Raw genomic sequence first — 26,578 nt, 5'->3', positions numbered from 1 at the left:
ATACCCACGTGGGTGATTGAAAGACGAACTGTTGCCGGTTGACGTGGTAATACTATGAAAGATGCCAATCACCATATAGATGCCAATCACCATATGAATTCAAAGATGAAAAAGCCTGAAAGGAGGAGAGATGACTAGAAACGATTCGGTTGGCCGTTTTATGTGTGGATAAATTGTCGGAGTTGAGGTCCTTGTGCATTTCAGGTAAAATAACAACTCAATGTTTATATGTCAGGACAAATTTGCTAGCAACAGCAAGCTAGGTAAATAGGACAAATTAGCTAGCAAGTGCAAGCTAACTAGATCAATTGCCATAAATGTTTAATGCTTTTCGACCTGTCCCCAAATTAATATCATTGGTTCAGAGTTTGTTTTAATATTTTAACCTGCGTCTCGTGATCGCGTTTGGTGTAGGGGGACAAAATACATGTAAGCACGATAGCGCACGCGCGCAGCCGGTTTGGGTTCCGTGTAGGGAGTAGCTCCGCCTTCATATCACAAAGCGGTGTATAGCCATGAACAAGAATCACATTCTTTTAACAGAGCTCGACTGGCTGACATGACAATTACTTCATTCACCATATGTAGCCTAATGGTTCACATGCCTATTTGAAATCCATGAAGTCGGCCAACACAGTAAGGAAACAGATTTAGCCTACTTCTGTACTAGTCTGCATGATCTCCAAACGGAATACTAAGCAACTGTTTGAAGTTGTTACATCTTGAGAATAGCAACAGTCGATCATTGCAGCAGTCCACGAATTGGTTGAATTCGCTTACGCCTCGTGTTGTGACACGCGCCACCACCGTGATCATTTCTTCGCCTTGACTTCACATAAACTACCACGACGGAAAGGTGAGCACCGGATGCCATTTATCCACTTTTGTAAATATTTTTTCCATAGTCCAATATCGTTCAAAGAAGCAGCTTGTGAGGTTCGGACGACTGTTAGACTTGTACATAGTAATAATGCATAATGCATTTAAGGCTATAATTAGAACATGTTGGTCCCGTTTTCTAGCCTATGTCTGACATGTTCGGACAGATTCGTGAGCGTAAGTTATTCGTCCGTGATACATTTCCCTCTTTCCGGTGGTGAAAGTGGAGAACATGACTCACTTGTACCACTCATCGTAGCACACATCTCTTAACGGTTGTTCCATGCTGTTCTTGGGTGGGTGCCTTGATTTGACTGCATCACAGCTGCAAGAGAGCACTTATACAATGGGGAGTTGTGCTCCGTAATGGTAATTAAAAAGGAGACCATTTTTAATGAAGCTGGGATGGGTGTAGTTATGGCCCTTGAGCGCATTATTAAACGAGAAGGATATATTGCTAATCTGCCTTGGTGGGAAGCGCGCCTGACCACTGTTCACTGTAGGCCTGCTATTGGTACTATTTATAGTGGCTGTTAATGTTACAGTCATGCTTTTAATTACAAACGACTTCCCCTCGCTTGTGAGCGGATTATTTGTTCATTTAAACTGGGGGGTTGGGTTTTGACAGGTTTTCATTAGTGTAGGTTTACCTAAGGCAGAGGGAGCAATACCTCTCTAAAGAGTGACTGGTCAAATGTGACATTTGAACTGAGCCACTGATATATGGGACTTGTTGATGCACATGAATTGAATTTAAACAAGATAAGGCAAACATGCCTTAGCTTACAAAATGCCTGGTGGTCTTATAAAACAGTTAGTACTCACCATATGTTGAGAAAATAAGGTTATATAGGCCTATACTACCTAGGTAAGAAAAGAAGCTTTGCAATATAAGAAGATTAAATGATTGGGAGACGAGCATCAAATTGAACATGGATAACATGACAGCTCCCCACTTCTAAGGAAACCCGTCAATGTATACTGAACAAAAACATAAATGCAATGATTTTGCTGAGTTACAGTTCATAAGGAAATCAGTCAATTTAAATAAAAAAATGGGGCCCTAATCTATGGATTTCACATGACTGGGCAGGGACACAGCCATTCCCCAGCCAATCAGAATGGCTTTATTACAGACAGAAATACTCCTCAGTTTCATCAGCTGTCCGGGTGGCTGGTCTAAAACAATCCCGCAGGTGAAGAAGCTGGCTGTGGAGGTCCTGGGCTGGCGTGGTCACATGTGGGATGTACTTGATGTACTGCCAAATTCTCTAAAATTATGTTGGAGGCATTTTATGGTAGAGAAATTAACATTCAATTATCTGGCAACAGCTCTGGTGGACGTTCCTGCAATCAGTATGCCAATTGCATGCTCCCTCAACTTAAGACATTTGTGGCATTGTGTTGTGACAAAACTGTATATTTTAGCGACCTTTTATTGTACAAGGTGCACCTGTGTCATGATCATGCTTTTTAAGCAGCTTCTTGATATGACACACACGTCAGGTGGATGGATTTTCTTAGCAAAGGAGAAATTCTCATTTAACAGGGATGTAAACAGATATGTTCACAACATTTAGAGAAGTAAGCTTTTTGTGCATATGGAACATTGCTGGGATCTTTTATTTCAGCTCATGAAACATGGGACCAACACTTTACATGTTGCATTTATATTTCTGTTCAGTATATTTCTCCCCAAGTGAATAATTCAATGAAGAAGAGCCAAATGCAATTGTGTCTCGGCAAGTGAACTATTATTTGCTCTGTCAACCTGAAACCAGATGCAATCCATCAGTCTGTACTCAGACAGCCACGGTATTGTGTTCCTCCTCATTAGCCTCTGTTTTTAATCAGTCTATTACTAGAGCGGAACAGCGCTGTCTCTTCTCCTCACTAACCTTTTGTTTTGCTTGATAATTCATTTATCATGAAACACTGCAACGGAGACCAAGGTTATTACAAATCAGAGCCCACATACGCTTATTTCTCGATAATGACTCCAGTTTATCAGAGGAAAGAGCGTAAGTAGTCTAGTCAAGGACAGAGTGCCAGGCAGACTCAAACTTTAATCTTAACAAATATAACTCTGTCACCCCCCCCCCCCCACCCACACGCTTGCGTAGACTTTCCTAACCCCCCTTTCTCATTTTTGTATTTAGAAAGCCAAGATGCTCCTTTGCCTGGAGAAATGCCCTACCTTGTTTTTAGCAAAAGGCTCTGGTTACAGATCGGTATTACGGTGTTCTGCTGGGAGGTGATAAGAAGGAACACTAAGTCCTTGTGCCCTCCAAACTAGGTGGGTGTCTAGTGTGTTCAGTGGGGAGATAAGCTTGTCTAAGTCCCATTTAGGCTAATATACAGTTGAAGTCGGAAGTTTACATACACCTTAGCCAAATACATTTAAACTCAGTTTTTCACAATTCCATGACATTTAATCCTAGTAAAAATCCCTGGTCTTAGGTCAGTTAGGATCACCACTCTATTTTGAGAATGTGAAATGTCAGAATAATAGTAGAGAATTATGTCATGTATTTCAGCTTCTGTTTCTTTCATCACATTCCCAGCGCATCAGAAGTTTACATACACTGAATTAGTATTTGGTAGCATTGCCTTTAAATTGTTTATCTTGGGTCAAATGTTTCAGGTAGCCTTCCACAAGCTTCCCAGAATAAGTAGGGTGAATTTTGGCCCATTCCACCTGACAGAGCTGGTGTAACTGAGTCAGGATGTAGGCCTCCTTGCTCATACACGTTTTTTCAGTTTTGCCCACATTTTCTACAGGGTTGAGGTCAGGGCTTTGTGATTGCCATTCCAATACCTTGACTTTGTTGTCCTTTGTTGTCCCCATTTTGCCACAACTTTGGAAGTATGCTTGGGGTCACTGTCCATTTGGAAGACCCATTTGCGACCAAGCTTTAACTTCCTGACTGTCTTGAGATGTTGCTTCAATATATCCACATAATTATCCTCCCTTATGATGCCATCTATTTTGTGAAGTGCACCAGTCCCTCCTGCAGTAAAGCACCCCCACAACATGATGCTGCCACCCTCGTGCTTCACGGTTGGGATGGTGTTCTTTGGCTTGCAAGCATCCCCTTTTTCCTTCAAACAGAACGATGGTCATTAGGGCCAAACAGTTATATTTTTGTTTCATCAGACCAGAGGACTTTTCTCCATAAAGTACGATCTTTGTCCCCATGTGCAGTTGCAAACCGTAGCCTGGCTTTTTTATGGCTGTTTTGGAGCAGTTGCTTCTTCCTTGCTGAACAGTCTTTCAAGTTATGTCGATATAGGACTCGTTTTACTGTGGATATAGATACTTTTGTACCAGTTTCCTCCAGCATCTTCACAACGTTCTTTGCTGTTGTTCTGAGATTGATTTGCACCTTTTGATCCAAAGTACGTTCATCTCTAGGAGACAGAACGCGTCTCCTTCCTGAGTGGTTTGATGGCTGCGTGGTCCCATGGTGTTTTATACTTGCATACTATTATTTGTACAAATGAACGTGGTAACGTTCAGGCGTTTGGAAATTGCTCCCAAAGATTAATCAGACTGGTGGTCTACAATTTTTTGTTATGAGGTCTTACAAAGAGGCACTGAGTTTGAAGGTAGGCCTTGCTTTACATCCACAGGTACACCTCCAATTGACTCAAATGATGTCAAATAGCCTATCAGAAGCTTCTAAAGCCATGACATTTTCTTGAATTTTCCCAGCTGTTTAAAGTCACAGTCAACTTAGTGAAAACTTCTGACCCACTGGAAATGTGATGCAGTGAAATAATCTGTCTGTATGCAATTGTTGGAATTTGTGGTTGAAAAATGAGTTTTAATTGCTCCAACCTAAGTGTTGCTCTGCATTGAAGTATCTCCCCCTCTGAAGATGATGATGACATCCCTCAGGCTCAGTCTGATTTTTTTCTTGTGCTGCAAAAGATTATTAAATGTTTATTTGCGTTGAAGAGATTAGTTTTATATTTTTGTGACGTTATTTTGTCTCTTAGTGTACGGTCGACATTTCTGCAGGTGTGTGCGTCTCTGTGATTGCGTTCGCTGTGCAAATACATTCACTGTGCTGCCACAACTTGTTGCAGGTACGTCAAGGAATGCTAAAATGTTTTTATTTTCAGGGCTCCAGATTAACGTTTTCCTGTACTTAACCTTTTTCATTTGATGGCACCAGCCCCGTTTCAGGTTTTTGCTCTCAATAGGCATAAGCTATTTTCTAGTTAATGAGAAGGTTTTTACGAAAGGCTTTGTCCATCTATCAGAAGACAGCGATGCAAATGAGAACTAACGGCTACAGTGGTAGACGTACGTGCATCGCGCACACACCGAGGAGACGGGCTGTCCCGTGTCGCTGCTTCTACTGAAAGTTGCAGGAAATACGAATCACTGATCTGTGATAATGGAGCCGGAGGGGATGGCTGCTGTTTTATGGAACTAAAGCAAAAAGTACCAGTGACTCGCTCAATATGGCAGTGGTCAGATGATGCGGATGCTACACTACAGGACTGTTTTGCTAGCACAGACTGGAATATGTTCCAGGATTCATCCAATTGCATTGAGGAGTATACCACCTCAGTCACTGGCTTCGTCAATAAGTGCATCGACAACATCATCCCCACAGTGACCGTACGTACATATCCCAACCAGAAGCCATGGATTACAGGAAACATCCGCACCGAGCTAGGCTAGAGCTGCCGCTTTCAAGGAGTGGGACACAAATCCGTACGCTTATACAGTGGTTGCTCAGCTAAATGTTTTGAGTTTATGCTGCGGGATTTAAAGGTCATTTGTGGTTTAGTACGGTACCATGTACCAATAAAGGTGGAGAAAAAAAAGTCACTGCTTCATTGCTCCAGACCACCGCAAGGGGGAGTTAGAGAACTGATTATGCTTTTGTGTCCCAAGGTGCTAAATGTGTCTACCTGACAATGAATGGGTGATATAAAAAAAAACAAATAGAAACTGATAATTGTGCTTCAAAATTGAATTTCAATGAACTGAATGATGAGGGTGAAGCAGGCAATTATATTCCATGTTGCTCTTAAGTTCTACACTACCGGTCAAAAGTTTTAGAACACCTACTCATTCAAGGGGTTTTCTGTTATTTTTACTATTTTCTACATTGTAGAATAATAGTGAAGACAAACTATGAAATAACACACATGGAATCATGTAGTAACCAAAAAAGTGTTCCAATTTGAGATTTCTCAAATTGTCACCCTTTGCATAGATGACAGCTTTGCACACTCTTGGCATTTTCAGCTTCACCTGGAATTATTTTCCAACAGTCTTGAAGGAGTTCCCACATATGCTGAGCAATTGTTGGCTTCTTTTCCTTCACTCTGCGGTCTGACTCATCCCAAACCATCTCGGTTTGGTTGAGGTCAGGGGATTGTGGATGCCAGGTCATCTGATGCAGCACTCCATCACTCTCCTTCTTGGTAAAATAGCCCTTACACAACCTGGAGGTGTGTTGGGTTATTGTCCTATTGAAAAACCTGATAGTCCCACTTATCCCAAACCAGATGGGATGGCGTATCGCTGCAGAATCCTGTGGTAGCCTTGCTGGTTAAGTAACAAGCATTTCGCTACACTCGCATTAACATCTGCTAACCATGTGTATGTGACAAATAAAATTTGATTTGATTTAAGTGTGCCTTGAATTCTAAATAAATCAGACAGTGTAGCCAGCAAAGCACCCCCACACCAGAACACCACCTCCATGCTTTATGGTGGGAAATAAACATGCGGAGATCATGAGTTCACCCACACCGCGTCTCAAAGACACAGCGGTGGAACCAAAAATCTCGAATTTGGACTCAGACCAGACCAGAATCAGACCAAAGGACAAATTTCCACCGGTCTAACGTCCATTGCTCGTGTTTCTTGGCCTAAGCAAGTATCTTCTTCGTAGTGGTTTCTTTGCAGCAATTTGACCATGAAGGCCTGCCTGACTCATGCAGTCTCCTCTGAACAGTTGATGTTGATGTCTATTACTTGAACTCTGAAGCAATTATTTGGCCTGTAACTCTAATGAACTTATCTTCTGCAGCAGAGGTAACTCTGGGTCTTTCATTCCTGTGGCTGTCCTTATGAGAGCCAGTTGTTTCATAGCGCTTGAAGGTTTTTGCGAATGTACTTGAAGAAACCTGACATTTTTTATATTGACCGACCATGTCTTAAAGTAATGATGGACTGTTGTTTCTCTTTGCGTATTTGAGCTGTTCTTGCCATAATATGTATGTGGTCATTTTTCCAAATAGGGCTATCTTCTGTATACCACCCCTACCTTGTCACAACAAACTAATTGGCTCAAATGCCTTAAGAAGGAAAGAAATTCCACAAATTAAATTAACAAGGCACACCTGTTAATTGAAATGCATTCCAGGTGACTACCTCATGAAGCTGGTTGAGAGAATGCCAAGTGTGCAAAGCTGTCAAGGCAAAGGGTGGCTATTTGAAGCATGTCATAAACAAATCAAACTATGTTTTTAACACTTTCTTTGGTTACCATGTGATTTCATAGTGTTAATGTCAATTTGTTTTACAATATAGAAAGAGTACAAATAAAAACACTTGAATTAGTAGGTTTTCAAAAACGGTAGTGTGTGTTGACTGAATAATAAGCAAGTGATGTCTGCTAAATAATCAAGTTGACATGTTGCGGTTCTTCTGATGAAGGTGCATATGGGCCTATTTATATTATGAATTCGGAGGGCAAAAGTTAAAGCATTAGACCTCTCACTAAAGGTGTCAGTCTTACAAAAGTTATACTTAGATCTGAACTGGTTTTACAGCTCTCGCTCATCTTCAACCATTTAAAGGGCCTAATTGTCTCACTCCGTGTTCAAAAATGGCTTTTCCCCTTGATTTAGGTTACAACCGCTCACTTTTGGTTATTTGAAAATGAAATCATCTCCAAAATATCATTTTTTTAAAACAAGGACTTGAAAAATTAGATTGAACTCTGTAAATAAGGTTTCCAGTCCGAGAATACGAATGGTAAATGACTAATATACTAATTCAATACCTTGAAATACAAAATAAGCCAAGCCATCCATCCATTTTGAGCTCCCGAGTGGCGCAGCGGCCTAAGGCACTGCATCTCATTGCAAGGGGCATCACTAGAGTCCCTGGTTCAAATCCAGGCTGTATCACATCCGGCCATGATTGGGAGTCCCATACGGCGGCACACTTGGCTTAGCGTCATCTGGGTTTTGCCGGGGTAGGCCGTCATTGTAAATAAGAATTTGTTGTAAATAAGTAATTTTTCCAACAATTGTTTAGATATTATTTCACTTATATTATCACAATTCCAGTGGGTCAGAAGTTTAAGTTGACTGTGCCTTTAACTTTTTTGGGAGAAGGGGCAGTATTTTCACGACCAGATGAAAAGCGTGTCCAAAGTAAACGGCCTGCTACTCAGACCCAGAAGCTATGATATGCATCATTAGTAGATTTGGATAGAAAACACGCTGAAGTTTCTAAAACTGTTTGAATCCCCCCCCCCCCCCCCCCCCAAAAAAAAACTATTTTCAATGAGATTCCATTGGGAATCCAGATTTCTAATCGACTTTCCTGCAGTTCCTATCGCTTCCACTAGATGTCAAGAGTATTTAGAAATTGGTTGAGGTTTTTCCTTTGAGAAATAAAGAAGTAACACGGTTCAGAATGAGGCTCGAGGGAAGTGTGCTCTTTGTTAGAGGTGCGTGACCTGAAATCACTCTCCACTTTGGTTTCCTCCGGTATTGAACGCAGTATATCCCGTCTTCAATTTGATAGATTATTTACATAAAAAAATACCTAAAGTTGTATTACAAAAGTATTTTGAAATGTTTGGACAATGCTTACAGTTAACTTTTGATATATTTTGTAGTCAAAGGACATTTTGGTAATATATTGACGGAATTAAATCGAACAAAAGGACCATGTGTGATGTCTATGGGACATATTGGAGTGCCAACAGAAGAAGCTCGTCAAAGGTAAGGCATGAATTATATTTTTAATTCTGCGTTTTGTGTCGCGCCTGCAGGTTTGAGATATGCTTTTCTCTCTTTGTTTACTGGGGTGCTATCCTCAGATAATAGCATCGTTTGCTTTCGCAGTAAAGCATTTTTGAAATCTGACACGTTGGCTGGATTCACAACAAGTGTAGCTTTAATTTGGTATATTGAATGTGTGATTTCATCAAAGTTTAATTTTTATAGTAATTTATTTGAATTTGGCGCTCTGCATTTTCACTGGATGTTGGCCAGGTGGGATGCTACCTTCCCACATATCCCAGAGACATTAAACAGCTTGGAAAATTCCAGAAAATGATGTCATGGCTTTAGAAGCTTCTGATAGGCTAATTGACATCATTTGAGTCAATTGGAGGTGTATCTGTGTATTTCAAGGCCTACCTTAAACTCAGTGCCTCTTTGCTTGACATCAATTCCCATACCGCCCTAACAGATCCACAGATGACGCAATCTGAATCGCACTCCACACTGCCCGTTCCCACCTGGACAAAAGAAAGAAACACCAATGTGAGACTGCTATTAATTCGCTAACTCTGTTTTTTTGTCGCACTGCTTTGCTTGATCTTGGCCAGGTTGCAGTTGTAAATTAAACTTGTTCTCAACTGGCCTACCTGGTTAAATAAAGGTGTGATAAAAAAATAAATGGCTCAGCGTTCAACACCATAGTGCCCTCAAAGCTCATCACTTAGCTAAGGAGTCTGGGACTAAACACCACCGTCTGCAACTGGATCCTGGACTTCCTGACGGGCCGCCCCCAGATGGTAAGGATGGGTAACAACACATTTGCCACGCTGATCCTCAGACCCCTCAGGGGTGCGTGCTTAGTCCCCTCCTGTACTCCCTGTTTACCCACGTCCGAGTGGCCAAGCACGACTCCAACACCATTAAGTTTGACGACACAACAGTGCTAGGCCTGGTCACTGACAATGATGAGACTGCCTACAGAGGGTAGTGCATATGGCCCAGTAGGTCACTGGGGCCAAGCTTCCTGCCATCCAGGACCTATATACTAGGCGGTGTAGGAGGAAGGCCCAAAAAATTGTCAAAGACTCCAGTCACTCAAGTCATAGACTGTTCTCTCTGCTACCGCACGGCAAACGGTACCAGAGTGCCAAGTCTTAGGTCTAAATAGCTCCTTAATTATATCCACAAGCCATAAGACCGTTGAACAATTAATGAAATGGCCACCCAGACTATTTACACCCCCCCACCCTTTAATTTTTTTTTTTACACTGCTGCTACTCGATGTTTATTATTTATGTATAGTTACTTTACCCCTACCTACATGTAGAAATTACCTCGACTTACCTATACCCCCACACATTGACTTGGTACCAGTACCCCCTGTATATAGCCTCATTTTTATTTTTTGTATTTCTTTCTTCGTAAATATTTTCTTATTTCTTAAACTGCATTGTTGGTTAAGGGCTTATAAGTAAGCATTTCACAGTAAGGTCTACGCCTTTTTGTTTTTGGTGCCTGTGACACACAATTTTACCTGCTGTATTCTGTTCGTCTTCATTATAAACTTGGGCAAATGTAATACATTTTCTATTGATTTCAATACATTTAATTGACTTCCTACCTAGTTCAATATGACTCAATGATGCCTAGTGCGCTCGCAATGGCCGATGCGCAGCTCCATATTTCAAAAACGTATTTGATATGTCAATACAGTATGAAACTGCACTGCGGAAGGGAGGACACTATCATTACAGGATTAATGCACTTTACTGTTTGACCAAATCATGGTCTTCTCCGCCTAAAAATATGTAATGTTTTGATTGGAGGTGACCAGGTGGAATGTACAGCTCGCACCAGTGTGACCAATTAAAAATGTAACTCCCACAGCCAAGTCAAAAGGTCACAAAATACAACTGTGGTCGAAGCATGGAGCCCTGACTTGTGCACTCATTTGAGACTCACACGTAGCTGCACTGCAGCAGTTCTTTGGAGGCTTCAGTATGAAGACGAAGTCAAGCTTACAGGGAAATAATCATTCATTTAAGGGCAGCCTGTTAGCCCCTTCGGTTGAACATTGTCTGCCGTGTCTTCTCGATACATGGTATGATCTGTTTGGAGTGAAGCGAGACTAGTTGTATAGGCACATTTCCAGCTGCCCAGAAATAAACTGAGGCATAGGACTTGTTAACTTGTACTTCAGGAAATGTTTGCATACTGTATAGGAACTCTACCCCAGGGGTTTTCAAACATTTGCTCTGGGAACCTCAGCCATTCCATATATACTACATGATCAAAAGTATGTGGACATCTGATCGTTGAACATCTCATTCCAAAATCATGGTCATTAATATGGAGTTGGTCCCCCTTTGCTGCTATAACAGCCTCTACTCTTCTGGGAAGGCTTTCCACTAGGTGTTGGAACATTGCTGCGGGGTTGGGCACTGATGTTGGGCGATTAGGCAGGACTTGCAATTGGTATTCCAATTCTCTCCAAAGGTGTTCGATGGTGTTGAGGTCCGGACTCTTTGCAGGCCAGTCAAGTTCTTCCACACCAATCTCGATAGACCTTGCTTTGTGCACTGGGGCATTGTCATGCTGAAACAGGAAAGGGCCTTGCCCAAACTGTTGCCATAAAGTTGGAAGCACAATTGTCTAGAATGTCATTATGGTGTAGCGTTAAGATTTCCCTTCACTGGAACTAAGGGGCCTAGCCCGAACCATGAAAAATAGCCCCACACCATTATTCCTCCTCCACCAACCTTTACAGTTGGCACTATGCATTGGGGCAGGTAGCGTCTTCCTGTCATCCAAACCCAGATTAGTCTGTTGGACTGCCAGATGGTGAAGCGTGATTCATCACTCTAGAGAAAGCGTTTCCACTGCTCGAGTCCAATGGCGGGGAGCTTTAAACCACTCCAGCCGACACTTGGCATTGTGCATGGTCATCTTAGGCTTGTGTGCGGCTGCTCGGCCATGGAAACCATTACATGAAGAGCCTGATGAACAGTTATTTTGCTTACTTTGCTTCCAGAAGCAGTTTGGAACTTGGTAGTGAGTGTTGTAACTGAGGACCGTACTCGGCAGTCCAGAGTTTGTGTATTTAACCTATTCCAGAGCTAGCACACACAGCATTTTAGCAAACCCTTTTCCTAATCTTTGCCTTTTTCTCCTAACCTGCTACGTTAATTTTCCTAACCTACAAAAAAGTATTTCCGGTAGTGATGCACCGATATGAGATTTTTGACCGATACCGATATCCAATATTTTCCTTGCCAAAATATACAATAACGATATTATAAAAAAATGTAGCGCCCTTTTAAGCATTCTAGTACAGTTAAATAGTTAGACCGCTGCGTCCATGTGTGTTAAGGCACTGCATCTCCGTACAAAAGGCGTCACTACAGTCTCTGGTTCGAATCCAGGCTGTATCACTTCCGGCTGTGATTGGGAGTCCCATAGGGCGGCACACAATTGGCCCAGCGTTGTCCTGGTTTGGCCGGGGTATGTGTCATTGTAAATAAGAACTTGTTCTTAACTGACTTCCCTAGTTAAATAAAGGTGTTACACACACACACTGACCAAAATGCTATTTTGTTGGCATTTACGTATGTCCCCATGACCAGTAAAACATAATCAAAACTTATTTCTTTCACTTACTTGCTGTGTTCAGTCTTTTCATTCTCAACAAGGATTTCTCATACTATGGAATGCCGTTTGGGTCTTTGTGTCAAATAACACTATTTGACATGACAAATACGCTTGTTGACCAATCAGGACCTGATTGACTGCACGTGACAATTTAACGCTTTCATACATTTCTACGTAGTTATTACACAGTGTAATCAATATCACTCATATTTCATATGTCACAACGATTAATTGATACCAATGCCATGATGCTGGTAAAGTTGTCTCGTGCACCTACAGTGCTGGTAATTAAAAAAAAAAAAAAAAGGGCGCTCATGGATGCAAACAATGTTCTTCCCCAAAAACATATCAAAACTACTTCTGTTTTAGTAGCTATAGTTAGCTAGCTAACTATATAGCAAGGTGTCAACAAAAATAACCCTAATTTATAAGACCATTCTTATTTGATTAATGGTGGTCCGACCCATCTATGTGAAGCTAGCCACAATAGTGAACTTTGCGGTTAGCCTTCAAAATAAAAGTATGTCATTGACAGTGATGCAAATTAATACATAGTAGAATTATGCCATAATTGAATAGATCATGCTAAATGAGATTGGAATGTTATATAAAATCAACAAAAGACCATTTATTTATTTGACATCTGAAATCACACTGGTTGTATTATACTTTAGAATTGCATTGAGGGCCTTACCTGTGGATAATTACAGCCTTACCTGTGGATCAATGACATGACGCCAGAGAACATTAGCATCGTAGCTATTATTGCGGACTCTGAAACAACTGAATTGAGCCACATTTATTGTCAACCTTTGTGTATTGAACATAGTCTAACTCTGAGGAGGACATTGGGAAAAAATATATTGGGTATTGAGTAGACTGATAGCCCATTTCATTGATCCCCAATCCTTAGGTAAAGCTGTACAGTGCAATATGAATGTCAATACACACAATAGGCTCTTCACAGTTGTGTTCTGTGGGTGTCACCGACTAGACTGATACCCCATTTCATTGCTTCACGTTCCAACTTTGTTTAACATGATCTAGTCTAAATATGGCATGATTCCACCAATTGTAACCTTCTGCATCACTTTCAAAGAGGTACTTTTTATTTTGAAGGCAAACTGCAAATTCCACAATTGTGCCTAATCCTTATTGTGGCTAGCTTCACACACAGTCCGGTCCGGTCAAGCCTCACCTGCCAGCTAGCTGGCTGCTTACAACGCTAGCTTTGGGCAACAGGGTTAAGTAGCTGCCTAGCTATTTATTTTCATGAACTGAAGTTCAATTTCAATAGGCGAACAACAAGTGGCTACCTAGCTAAATCTTACTCACAAGGATTCCTAAATCATTGCTAAGAATTACGAAAATGCAGTTTACTGGTCATTGTTTTCAGTCTGGTTGTATTAGTGCTAGCTAGGTACCCCAGAAGTTGCGGTCAGTAATCAAGCATTTGTTCAACGCGGTAGTGTAAACGCATCGTTTGTGGCCGGTGTTTGCTTGTTTGCAGAGTTATTGTACAGCTTTGACAGTGCTACTGATAGTAGTGGTGGCGCTTGGCGTGCACGTGCAAATTTAGAACACACAAGATTCTAGAATAGAACTGTTATTTTCCATGTCAAATTAAAAGCTTATTTCATGTGTAAAATAGTGTTATTTGACCTATCTTTTTTTGACACTCAAAGACCCAAACGGCGTTCCATAGTATGTTGTGAAGCTAACTCCGATAGGGCAATGTGTACCGGTGCTCGACCAGTCGGCGAAAGCCAACATCACCCACGACAGAACGGTTGATTGTCAAGGACAATGAATTCCATTATCTTGGCGTTTAATGGATTTCACCTTTTGAGTTGTCTCTCTGAAATGTTCTTGCTCTTTCAAATGACTGCTCGACCCACACAGCAGACATTGTGGGCTAGGTTAGGAATGCTGTGTTGCACTTGTAGCGCAAAATGTTATTTGGCATCATTACATCAAGAACCCACATTATATACAGTTGAAGTCAGAAGTTTACGCACACTTAGGTTGGAGTCATTAAAACTCATTTTGCAACCACTCCACACATTTCTTGTTAACAAACTATAGTTTTGACAAGTTTGTTAGGACATCTACTTCGTGCATGACACAAGTCATTTTTCCAACAATTGTTTTGATTATATTATTTCACTTAACTCACAATCACAATTCCAGTGGGTCAGAAGTTTACATACACAAAGTTGACTGTGCCTTCAAACTCCGTGCCTCTCTGCTTGACATCATGGGAAAATCGAAATAAATCAGCCAAGACCTCAGAAAATAAATTGTAGACCTCCACAAGCCTGGTTCGTCCTTGGAAGCAATTTCCAAGCGCCTGACAGTACCACGTTCATATGTACAAACAATACTATGCAATGGGACTACGCAGCCGTCATACCGCTCAGGAAGGAGACGCGTTCTGTCTCCTAGAGATGAACGTACTTTGGTGTGAAAAATGCAAATCAATCCCAGAACAACGTCAAAGGACCTTGTGAAGATGCTGGAGGAAACCGTTACAAAAGTATCTATATCCCACAGTAAAACGAGTCCTATATCGACATAACCTGAAAGGCTGCTCAATAAGGAAGAAGCCGCTGCCCCCAAAACTGCCATATAAAAGCCAGACTACAGTTTGCAAATGCACATGGGGACAAAGATGCGAGAAATTGTCAAGAAACTGAAGATCTCGTACCACGCTGCGTACAACTCCCTTCACAGAACAGCGCAAACTGTCTCTAACCAGAATAGAAAGAAGAGTGGGAGGTGTCTAGAAGTGCATTAGTGTCTAGTTTGAGAAACCGACGCCTCAAGTCCTCAACTGGCAGCTTCATTACATAGTACCCACAAAACACCGGTCTCAACGTGAACAGGCGACCCCGGGATGCTAGCCTTCTACGCAGAGTTGCAAAGAAATAGCCATATCTCAGACTGGCCAATAAAAATAAAATATTAAGATGGGCAAAAGAACAGACACTGGAAAGATACATTTTTACTATTTTCTACATTGTAACCCTAGTGAAAACCTTTTTAAAAAACCAACCCCTCTGTCGACTATAGTCTACACAGCTCCACTCTGCAATGCAACCCAACCACATTTATTCAGTAAGCAGCACTCTGATGTTGCAAAGACTTCTCCTCTGGGACTTATTTTGAAGTGTCAATGAAGAGGTCTGTTTGTGTGGAGGTTGTCGTGGGACAACTGCTTTCTAGGATGCCAGTCAGTTCAAAGGCGCATGTTTTTTCAGGGAACTGCCCCCGCCCCCCATATTCCTTAAATAATTAGGCCTAAGCTCTTTGCCTGGGAGACCCTGAACCACCTGAATGGTTACGGTGCCAATACTCACATTTGGAAATCAGAGGTCTCTTTCCTGTCTGAGGCTTCTCTCTCCTAGCCACACACGTTCCAGGTGTGTGTAATGTATGGCACGGATTTATTTAGGAAGACCCTGATAACAGGGATGATTGAGTGGCAGCTCTTGTGAACGCTCCCAAGGAAGCTACATTTCCTGAATGTTCTGGTGGTTTACGGAATAGAGTCTCCTTCACATGGTAGAAGCATCAACCAAATACTCATAGTTGAAATAAAGATTCACGATGGGTTTATGTTAGTGGTCGTATTTTTGCCTTGACTGTTAATGACAGGTGTTTTGTAGGCTTAAACGTCTGTCCATATTAAGCTCAAATTTTGTGCTGCAGAATAGACACACTTCTCCATTCACCCACCCTTGTTGTTATCAATCTTATCTCCCCCTCCGGTCTTCTCTCCAGGCCAGCCATGGTGAACAGCCGGGTGGAGGCATCAGCCGTGGCGGTGACAGGCGGCAGCTCGTCAGGCAGGTCCTGCGCAGGCTGCGGCGGGCGCATCGCTGACCGCTTCCTACTCTTCTCCATGGAGCGCTACTGGCACACGCGCTGCCTCAAGTGCTCCTGCTGCCACGCCCAGCTGGGTGAGATCGGCACCACCTGCTACAGCAAAGGGGGCATGATCCTCTGCAAGAACGACTACATCAGGTGAGCGTCAGGGGAGGCAGCATTCAAATCAGAAAGGACTGGGGTGGACGCAACACGGTAATAGCTTAACCTCCGGTAGGCCAGGTGTAGTGTCTGCCTCTGTTTTGGTCATGTAGTTAAAGGAAAGATTTGATTGCAATCAACCATACTAGGGTGACATAGATATGGGGAAAGCAGAATTCCGTGTGAGAAATTATTTGAATGTTATACAGCAGTCTGCAATGGCTTTAGTTTGTAGGTTAACAGTCTCAGATGTTTTAGCTATCGTCCACCATTTTTGACATGGAAAATGGAAATTAAAAGTGCCACAGAAATCCACTTTCCACAACTGATCACGTGTGATGAGTCTTAATGTTTGTCCAAACAAGCACAGACAGCTTTGAAAGATGGAAGAATGGAGGAATTTGTCTGCGCACACATAAAGGCACCAGGTGTTGGTGTGTGAATCCAAACGGGCATGGCAGGATTAGAGCGACTGGAGGGTGTTACGGAAGGGGTATAGGCACACACCAGGGTTGTGTGTGGGGCCGGTGAAGCAATGGCTTTTTAACAGCAACTCTCTAACCTCTCAAGACATGACCAACTGTCTCACTACTTTTTAGGCATTTGATGACAAACCCTTAAGGAGTTGCGTAAGGTGAGAGGAAACTGGGAATAGACTACACATTAGCCAATTCCATCACCACTGCATTGCTCCTACTCGGTTTGACTTAATTTCTTGCCCAATCGTGTGTATGTGTGTGTGTGTTGCATACACTGAAACTTATGTACTTTTCAATACCACAACATGGAAAACGGTTTGTACTAGAATTGTAACTAATTAGAAAAATACATTTCCTGAATAAAATGTGATGTGCATGCTAGCTTGTGAAGGATCCATTGATTGATAGGATAGCCTGATCATGTGAAAGTTGTTTTGCTGCAAATTCATATAGGCTTAATTGGCAAAGGATTATTTTAAATAGCCACCATTTTTATATTACTGTGGTTCTAATTCAAATCAAATCCAATTTTATTAGTCACATGGGCAGAATACAACAGGTACAACATTACACCTCACAGTGAAATGCCTACTTATGAGCCCCTAACCGACAATGCAGTTTAAAAAATGATGGATAAGAATAAGAGATGAAAGTAACAAGTAATTAAAGAGGAGCAGTAGAAAATAACAATATATACGGGGGGGTGCCCGTACAGAGTCAATGTGGAGGAGCACCGGTTAGTTGAGGTAGTATGTACATGTAGGTAGAGTTAATTGAAGTGACTATGCATAGATGACAACAGAGTGGCAGTGGTGAGGGGAGTGGCCATGTGAATTATCTGGGTAGCCATTTGACTAGAAGTTCAGGAGTCTTCTGGCTTGGGGGTAGAAGCCTCTTGGACCTTGACTTGGCGCTCTGGTACCGCTTGTCATGTGGTAGCAGAGAGAACAGTCTATGGCTAGGGTGGCTGGAGTTTTGGACCATTTTCAGGACCTTCCTCTGACACCGTCTGGTATAGAGGTCCTGGATGGCAGGAAGCTTGTTCCCAGTGATGTACTGGGCCATGCGTACTACCCTCTGTTGTGCCTTGCGGTTGGAGGCCGAGCAGTTGCCATACCAGGCAGTAATGCAACCATGCTCTCAATGTTGCAGCTGTAGAATGTTTTGAGATATCTGAAGACCCATGCCAAATCTTTTCAGTCTCCTGACGGGGAATAGGTTTTGTTGTGCCTCCTTCACGGCTGTCTTGGTGTGCTTGGACCAAGTCAGTTTGTTGGGGATGTGGACACCAAGGAACTTGAAGCTCTCAACCTGCTCTACTGCAGCCCTATCGATGAGAATGGGGGTGTGCTCGGTCCTATTTTTTCCTGTAGTCCACATTTTTCATAACAATCGGAAATCAGTATTTTTGGGCGCCGATTATTATTATTTTTTTTCACCTTTATTTAATCTTTATTTAACTAGGCAAGTCGGTTAAGAACACATTCTTATTTTCAATGATGGCCTAGGAACGGTGGGTTAACTGCCTCGTTCAGTGGCAGAAAGACAGATTTTCACCTTGTCAGCTCGGGGGATTCAATCTTGCAACCTTATAGTTAACTATTCCAACGCAATAACGACCTGCCTCTCTCTCATTGCACTCCACAAGGAGACTGCCTGTTACGCAAATGCAGTAAGCCAAAGTAAGTTGCTAGCTAGCATTAACCTTATCTTATAAAAAAACAATCAATCATAATCACTAGTTAACTACACATGGTTGATGATATTACTAGATATTATCTAGCGTGTCCTGTGTTGGATAAAATCTGACTGAGCGGTGGTAGGCAGAAGCAGGTGCGTAAACATTCATTCAAACAGCACTTTTGTGCGTTTTGCCAGCAGCTCTTCATTGTGCGTCAAGCATTGCGCTGTTTATGACTTCCAACCTATCAACTCCCGAGATGAGGCTGGTGTAACCGAAGTGAAATGGCTGGCTAGTTAGCATGTGCTAATAGCGTTTCAAACTTCACTCGCTCTGAGCCTTGGGGTGGTTGTTTCCCTTGCTCTGCATGGGTAACGCTGCTTCGATGTGGTGGCTGTTGTCGTTGTGTTGCTGGTTCGAGCCCAGGGAGGAGCGAGGAGAGGGACGGAAGCTATACTGTTACACTGGCAATACTAAAGTGCCTATAAGAACATCCAATAGTCAAAAGTTAATAAAATACAAATTGTATAGAGGGAAATAGTCCTATAATAACTACAACCTAAAACGTCTTACCTGGGAATATTGAAGACTCATGTTAAAAGGAACCACCAGCTTTCATATGTTCGCATGTTCTGAGCAAGGAACTGAAACGTTAGCTTTCTTACATGGCACATATTTTACATAGAACATATTGCACTTTTACTTTCTTCTCCAACACTTTGTTTTTGCATTATTTAAACCAAATTGAACATGTTTCATTATCTACTTGAGGCTAAATTGATTTTATTGATGTATTATATTAAGTTAAAATAAGTGTTAATTCAGTATTGTTGTAATTGTCATTTAATACAAATAAATAAATAAAAACAATCGTCCGATTTAATCGGTATCAGCTTTTTTGGTCCTCCAATAATCGGTATCGGCGTTTAAAAAATCACAATTGTCTACCAACTTGTGTAGCCGTTTGCGATGCTAATGATAGGCTAACCATCTTTAGGTAGATGAAATGGCTTTCACAAATGCCTTCTCAATTGAGGCTACTTTGTAGTTATGCCTACTTGGCAGAATTTGCATCAATCCAGTGGCCATTTTGTTTTGCAAACTCCATCACGTGTGGTTTAAGCATTGTTGTGGACTTAGAACATCCAATTTTTATTTTTTTATACAATCCACTTCATTTTGATAATGAAAAATCTGTTTTTCTTTGTTTTTTTTTGCTGTGGTATCGTTTTGGTATTGAGTATCATGATACTAAACCTGGTATTGGTATCAAAGTCCAAATTCTGGTGTGTGTGTGCGCACCCACGCGTCAGAGGCTGGCTGATCTAACACAGACAAGGGATTGTGTGGGTCCTGTGTTGGCACTGCCCACGCACTAGCGTTCTCCAGGGCAAACATTGGGGGAGATCCGGAGCAGTCTGAAAACCCACGGCCCAAGAGCGCCCGCACGGAGGGAGGCCTCCTGGATAGTGCAGAGACACTGGGCACTTTGTACATTTGTCCAGTAATAGTTCAGAGGATTTAAAGCCACTCCCAGTGGAATTAATAAAGCACTTATACTTCACTACTACACTGAACAAAAATATAAACGCAATGTGTAAAGTGTTGGTCCCATTTTTCATGAGCTGAAATAAAATATACCAGACATTCTCCATATGCACAAAACGTGTAATTTGTGCACAAATGTGTTTACATTCCTGTCAGTGAGCATTTCTTCTTTCCCAAGATAATCCATCCACCTGACAGGTGTGGCATATCAAGAAGCTGATTAAACAGCATGATCATTACACAGGTGCACCTTGTGCTGGGGACAATAGAAGGCAACTTGAAAATGTGCAGTTCTGTCACACAACATAATGCCACAGATGTCTCAAGTTTTGAGGGAGCATGCAATTGGCATACTGACTGCAGGAATGTCCACCAGAGCTGTTGCCAGAGAATTTAATGTTTCTTTCTCTACCATAAGCAGCCTCCAACATCGTTTTAGAGAATTTGGCAGTACGTCCAACCGGCCTCACAACCGCAGATCACGTGTAACCACGCCAGCCCAAGACCTCCACATCCGGCTTCTTCACCTGCGGGATCGTCTTAGACCAGCCACCAGGACATCTGATTAAACTGAGGAGTATATCTGTCTATAATAAAGCCTTTCTGATTGGCTGGGCCTGGAGCCGCAGTGGGTGGATCTGCCCATTCATGTGAAATCCATAGATTACGGCCTAATTTATTTATTTCAATTGACTGATTTCCTCATATGAACTGTAACTTAGTTATATTGTTACATTTATTTTTGTTCAGTATATGTGATATACAAAGTATGTATGGTTGCGAAATGCAATGTACAATGTATTGCTTCAATTTCACCTTGACGCCTGTGCCAATAACTCCTCATTGCAACCATCAGAGAATGATTGGGATTTGCATAAGTGTTTTTGCCACCAAAATATGTTAATTAGCCATATGGATCGTCACCATTTAATATTAAAAAGTATCTTTTTTTTCTGCACTGCTGCTTAACGATTGTCACACGTAGTGCACACTCGTGGACAGGACCTTGTGTCCATGCACGCTCAAGGTCCATCCTCAAACATTTGTAACGCATACCGGTATGCAATTCGCAGCATATCAAATATGTATAATACAGTTGGTGGGTCCTCATTGCCAAGTGACCCGGTGCCAATGAGGTCCGATAAAGGGAGAGGGAGCTTTAATTAGGGAGAACAGGGTTCTTCTCGGGCACTTGCTTATTAATTTACTGTTTGGATTAAGATCAATAGGGCAAGGGAGAGAGTATAGAGGGGGAGCCAAAACCGGTATGGTAGGCGTCACAAGGAAGAGGGTGTAATGAAAGCAGGAAAGAGGCTTCCTATTAAGACTGAATGGTTTAACTGTTTACACGCTAGGGGCACTGAGAGATGGTCCAATTGGCTCTGGGGAGTCTGTACTAAATGTGGTGTGAAGGTTTCTTGTAAGTCGCATGTAAATTCCGCAAAAAAAGAAACGTCCTCTCACTGTCAACTGCGTTTATTTTCAGCAAACTTAACATGTGTAAATATTTGTATGAACGTAAGATTCAACAACTGAGACATAAACTGAACAAGTTCCACAGACATGTGACTAACCGAAATAGAATGTGACCCAGAACAAGGGGGGGGGGAGGGGGGGTCAAAAGTAACAGTCAGTATCTGGTGTGGCCACCAGCTGCATTAAGTACTGCGGTGCATCTCCTCATGGACTGCACCAGATTTCCCAGTTCTTGCTGTGACATGTTACCCCCACTTCCACCAAGGCACCTGCAAGTTCCCGGACATTTCTGGGGGGAATGGCCCTAGCCCTCACCCTCCGATCCAACAGGTCCCAGATATCCTCAATGGGATTGAGATCCGGGCTCTTTGCTGGCCATGGTAGAACACTGACATTCCTGTTTTGCAGGAAATCACGCACAGAACAACCAGTATGGCCGGTGACATTGTCATGCTGGAGGGTCAACGTCAGGATGAGCCTGCAGGAAGAGTACCACATGAGGGAGGAGGATGTCTTTCCTGTAACGCACAGCGTTGAGATTGCCTGCAATGACAACAAGTGCAGTCCGATGATGCTGTGACACACCGCCTCAGACCATGACGGACCCTCCACCTCCAAATCGATCCCGCTCCAGAGTACAGGCCTCCAGTTCCTTCGTTTATAAACGTGACTCTAACCATCACCCCTGGTGAGACAAACCCACGACTCGTCAGTGAAGAGCACTTTTTGTCAGTCCTGTTTGGTCCAGCGACGGTGGGTTTGGACGCTGTTCGTCCTGTCTACCTGTAGCGCTGTCTTAGGTACAGTACGGACATTGCAATTTATTGCCCTGGCCACATCTGCAGTCCTCATGCCTCCTTGCAGCATGTCTAAGACACGTTCACCCACATTTTTTTTTTGTTGCTGAGTTTACTTACTTGGTCACGCTCCAAGGAGGAGGCTAAGTGTTTGACAGGCGCAAGGCAATATGTAGTTCACCAAAAATAGTCCTATAGCGGATCACATTGTTTTTATACGCCTCACACCAAACCGACATTATCACTGGCACCTACAAAAGATATTCACTGACTCGTGAAGAAAAATCCTTCATCCGGGTTCCTCACCAGTATCAGCTGAAACCTATTTCCGGGCTCTCCCAGTAACCTGCCATGGACTTTATCTACGGCTCAACCCCCCCCCCCCCCCCCCCCCCCCCCCACCTGGAATCTGTATTCTCCGGCTGAGCACCACAAGACCTGAGTCACAGCACCACCACCGGCACTATTTCCATGCTGCATCCCTCCCATTTAGTCCTTCTGGACACCTGCTTTATTCATGACTTCAACCACTGCTCTGAGAACTATTTAGAATTAATTGCTTGAGTTGGTTCTAGTTAGGATTGGGAAAAGGTAAGCTGAATAGAATCAGCTGTTGAAGGCCGAGAGTGGTACTGAACCACAGCATCATTGTCGTTGACCAAGTCGCCTCATATTCCCAATCTGTTGAAGGGTAAGTGGTTGTAGTTGTCTGACAGTTTGTTTGGGTTGACCCGCAGGCTGTTCGGGCACAGCGGGGCATGCAGCGCCTGTGGCCAGTCCATCCCTGCCAGTGAGATGGTGATGCGGGCACAGGGCAACGTGTACCACCTCAAGGTAAGACTAACTTCAGCCTGAAAGTAAAGCCTGACCCCAACAGATCTGTAAAAGCTAAATATTTAAGGGCCCTTAGACACAGCAATTTGACCCAAGCTTCTGTTGCTCATTCTTAAACTGTTTCATTAAACAACTCCTTCCTCCATTTTTCCTTTGTCCCTCCCTCTGCAGTGTTTCACCTGTGCCACCTGTAGGAACCGGCTGGTGCCGGGCGACCGCTTCCACTACGTTAATGGCACCATCTTCTGTGAGCACGACAGGCCAGGGGGCGCTCTACTCCGCAGTCACCTGACCCCACTGCAGGGGAACGGCATGATGCCTGACCAGAAGGTACGGGGATGTGCTCCTGACCGTATTTTGATAGAACTACACAGATTGTGGTTGATTGTCCCTTATGTGTTAAGAATCCATTTGGTTTAATGAAATAATTAGCTGTTTTGGTAATATTTTTTGAAGGTGGTGTTGGAACTGTGGTTGTCTTCCTATCGTTGTTCTTGCGGTCTTTGCGTAATCAATGCTTATCATTAATCACCTCTTTCTCCTGATCTCAGGTGTGCTGAAGGATGGATGACAAAGCAACGTGTGCCTTTTCCCCCACCTCCTGCTCTTCCTCCTCCATCTTTAAGTTTGTCCTACACCAGCCATCCCTTCGTTCAGATATTCCAGAATCCATTCTCCGGATACTGCTGCCAGTGTCCAGTGGCTTTCTAAACAACACGTCATTCCCAACAAAATCATATTTCTTCTGTTCATAGAGAATCATGTTCTCAACCTTCAAGGGGAAGATGCTGAGGAGGGAAAGACTATTGATGAGGATGATTTATACTATCAAGCCAAGCCAGTGTCCATTTCTGGTAAAGCCAATGGTGACTGACTTGTAATGCCCTGAGAGGAGGACTATGGCATTTCCAGTGATGGGCCATAAATTTCCTTAGCCAGCACAAAACACTACGCGGAGAGAGAAGTCCTGGACTAATACGGAAACACGTATAAACTGCTTCTGGTCAGGGGCTGCTTCAACCAAGCTACAGTATACTGACTCTTGAAACAGGAAGAGCACATTCAAACAAGACAGGCCAAACGAATACACATATGCAACACTTTCTGAGCTCAGATTCACTAGACCCTTTCATCTGTTGCGAGAAACAGGAAATACTGTGGTTGCAATGCTGCCGTAGCTGTGGTTCACCCAACTGGTGACTGGCCGAACAAGTAAAGATCAAATACACCTGCCTGGATGTCTCATTTACATGAAAAAAATATTCTCTGTGTACAAAATTTAAGAAAGTCTGTAGAATATTCATCAAAACACAACTTTTAGTCCCATGATTCTTTTGTACTACAAGTGGTTGCCTTTTTTGTAGATTTTCTTTGATATTTAGTTTTCAGTTAAATGGTTTCTGGGGTTAGGAAATGTACTCATGTTTATGGGAACATAGAAATTATGCATTTTGTAATTGTTTTAAAATATGTTTTATTCCGGTGACAATTGTAATTCCAACATGACTTCGCAGCAGTGCTCCATATGTCCTAAATGTATTCTCATATGTGTGGTGGTGGAAGAGAAGGTCCAAGTTGAACTGGTCCACATTTAACTTCGGTAATGTTGAGTATGGCTCACTGTAGCAGTTTTCGAAAAGGAAAAATAAGTGTTTCTTATTGGAGAAGTCCAGGTAGTCCCTACCTGGTTCAGGCTGTTTTCTTCAGTTTGGTACCTAATGAACACAATCCAGGTTGAGGAAATAGGGGAGTGGCATGGGGATAGAAAGAAGTATAAACTGTAGATATTTTTTCTAGTGTTGTATTGTGTGCTCTATGGTTGAATTGTGTCATTGTGTGGCCTTTGTTTCAAGCAAAGGCCCATTTTCAAATGCTGTAAAACATTTCAAAATAACTACTCATAATATCGCGAGTCACTTGTGTCACATCACACGAGTGAGTGATTGGATAATATTTACGTGCCGCAGGATGAGGGAGAGTGGCGTGCATGTGTGTAGCGAGGTGTGACACATATCCCTTTCACACTGAAACGTAGCTTCGGTAATGCTCCAGGGCTTGGACAAACATGGCTGATTTTCCAAGGCTTGATCCGGGGCCAGTACAGAAGATATGTAGGTGGTATGAGATAAAGGCTTGGGTCGGAGTCTAATTAAAAAGGGAGAGACCCCTTTCCTGTGGGTGTTTTAGAGGAGCAGTCCAGCTGTTGACTTTACAGCAATGCAACAACAAACGGAAGAAATAAACCTTTTCCTTCACCGTTCTACTAAACTCTATAATTGTATAACTGTTCTGTTTCTTTACAATGTCTGAATGACATTTCCACTTATTTGCTGAGTTTTGAACTTGGTAGTTGGCGTAGAGGGCTCTATACTCATAGTACTGGATGGCATTTTGCAGTAGTTTTTTTGGCACGCAAACACCCCTCTGATCTTATTTAGTTAGCTAATTAAATTCCATCTTTTTGTAGGTACCTTTTGCCTAGAAATCACACGGTGTTCTCTGCCAGTAGACTTTCATGATCCTCTTTTACTTATCGTTCCGTGACTTTTCTACGGAGAGAAATTAAAACCAAACATGCAACAGGCCTACAAAGAGGATGAAAAAAAAATCTATGAAGTATCCAGCTGTGACTTTTAAAAATAATATGCCATGAGAAAACTCTTACCGTAAGTGGTGTGTCTCTGTGCCTCCCTCAGCTTTTCCTCTTTTAGGGTTAGCCAATTACGTTGACAATCAAAATAACAATGGGCTTTTTAATGGCTGGATTTGAAACCATTTCTATTGTAATGATGCAGAATAATTTTTAATTAACACACTCCTCGGGTTCTTCAGACCTATAATCCAAACCTGAGTTTCTTATCTTCAAAACTTTTTTGTCAAGATATTTTTGCCATTCCTCAGTTTTTCTAATAGGACTCCCATACTTCCAGACACAAGTGGGGTTCAATCAGAATAAACCTGATCTGAAAGAACTACACAATAAAGCAATATCTCTTCAACCAAACCTACTGAAGCAAACATTTTACATATTTTCTAGCACCTGTTATCACATTGCAGTTACCTAACAAGAAATGAAGAACTGCATACTGATAACATCCACACAAAGTCTCTCTAACAGTTCTAACCAATCTGACATGCAATGTTCAATTTCTATACCTAATTACGATTTTATTCAATAGCTTTACTAATAGTCGTCTCATCAAAATATATTGAAA

The 26,578-nt window shown here is 42.3% G+C and overlaps 1 protein-coding gene across 2 annotated transcripts; it reads left to right on the top strand.

Annotated features, from left to right (window-relative positions):
- On the top strand, positions 1-26,367 carry LOC110509526 (LIM domain transcription factor LMO4-B). Of its 2 annotated transcripts, none has more exons than XM_036967793.2 (5): positions 1-204; positions 16,303-16,545; positions 23,267-23,363; positions 23,535-23,693; positions 23,915-26,367. In XM_036967793.2, exons 2-5 carry the CDS (start codon positions 16,310-16,312, stop codon positions 23,921-23,923), a joined length of 501 nt encoding a protein of 166 aa, XP_036823688.1. In that variant the 5' UTR covers positions 1-204; positions 16,303-16,309; the 3' UTR covers positions 23,924-26,367. The 2 variants fall into 2 exon arrangements, with proteins under 2 accessions (XP_036823688.1, XP_021446121.1); XM_021590446.3 differs by lacking the exon at positions 1-204 and adding an exon at positions 450-856.
- The last annotated feature ends 211 nt before the right edge of the window (positions 26,368-26,578 follow it).

This window comes from Oncorhynchus mykiss, chromosome 29 (assembly GCF_057628025.1).
Source record: "Oncorhynchus mykiss isolate SJ-2025 chromosome 29, ASM5762802v1, whole genome shotgun sequence".
Lineage (NCBI taxonomy): Eukaryota > Metazoa > Chordata > Actinopteri > Salmoniformes > Salmonidae > Oncorhynchus > Oncorhynchus mykiss.
Note: the sequence above shows the minus strand (reverse complement) of the source record. Positions and strands in the feature narration are given on the sequence as shown.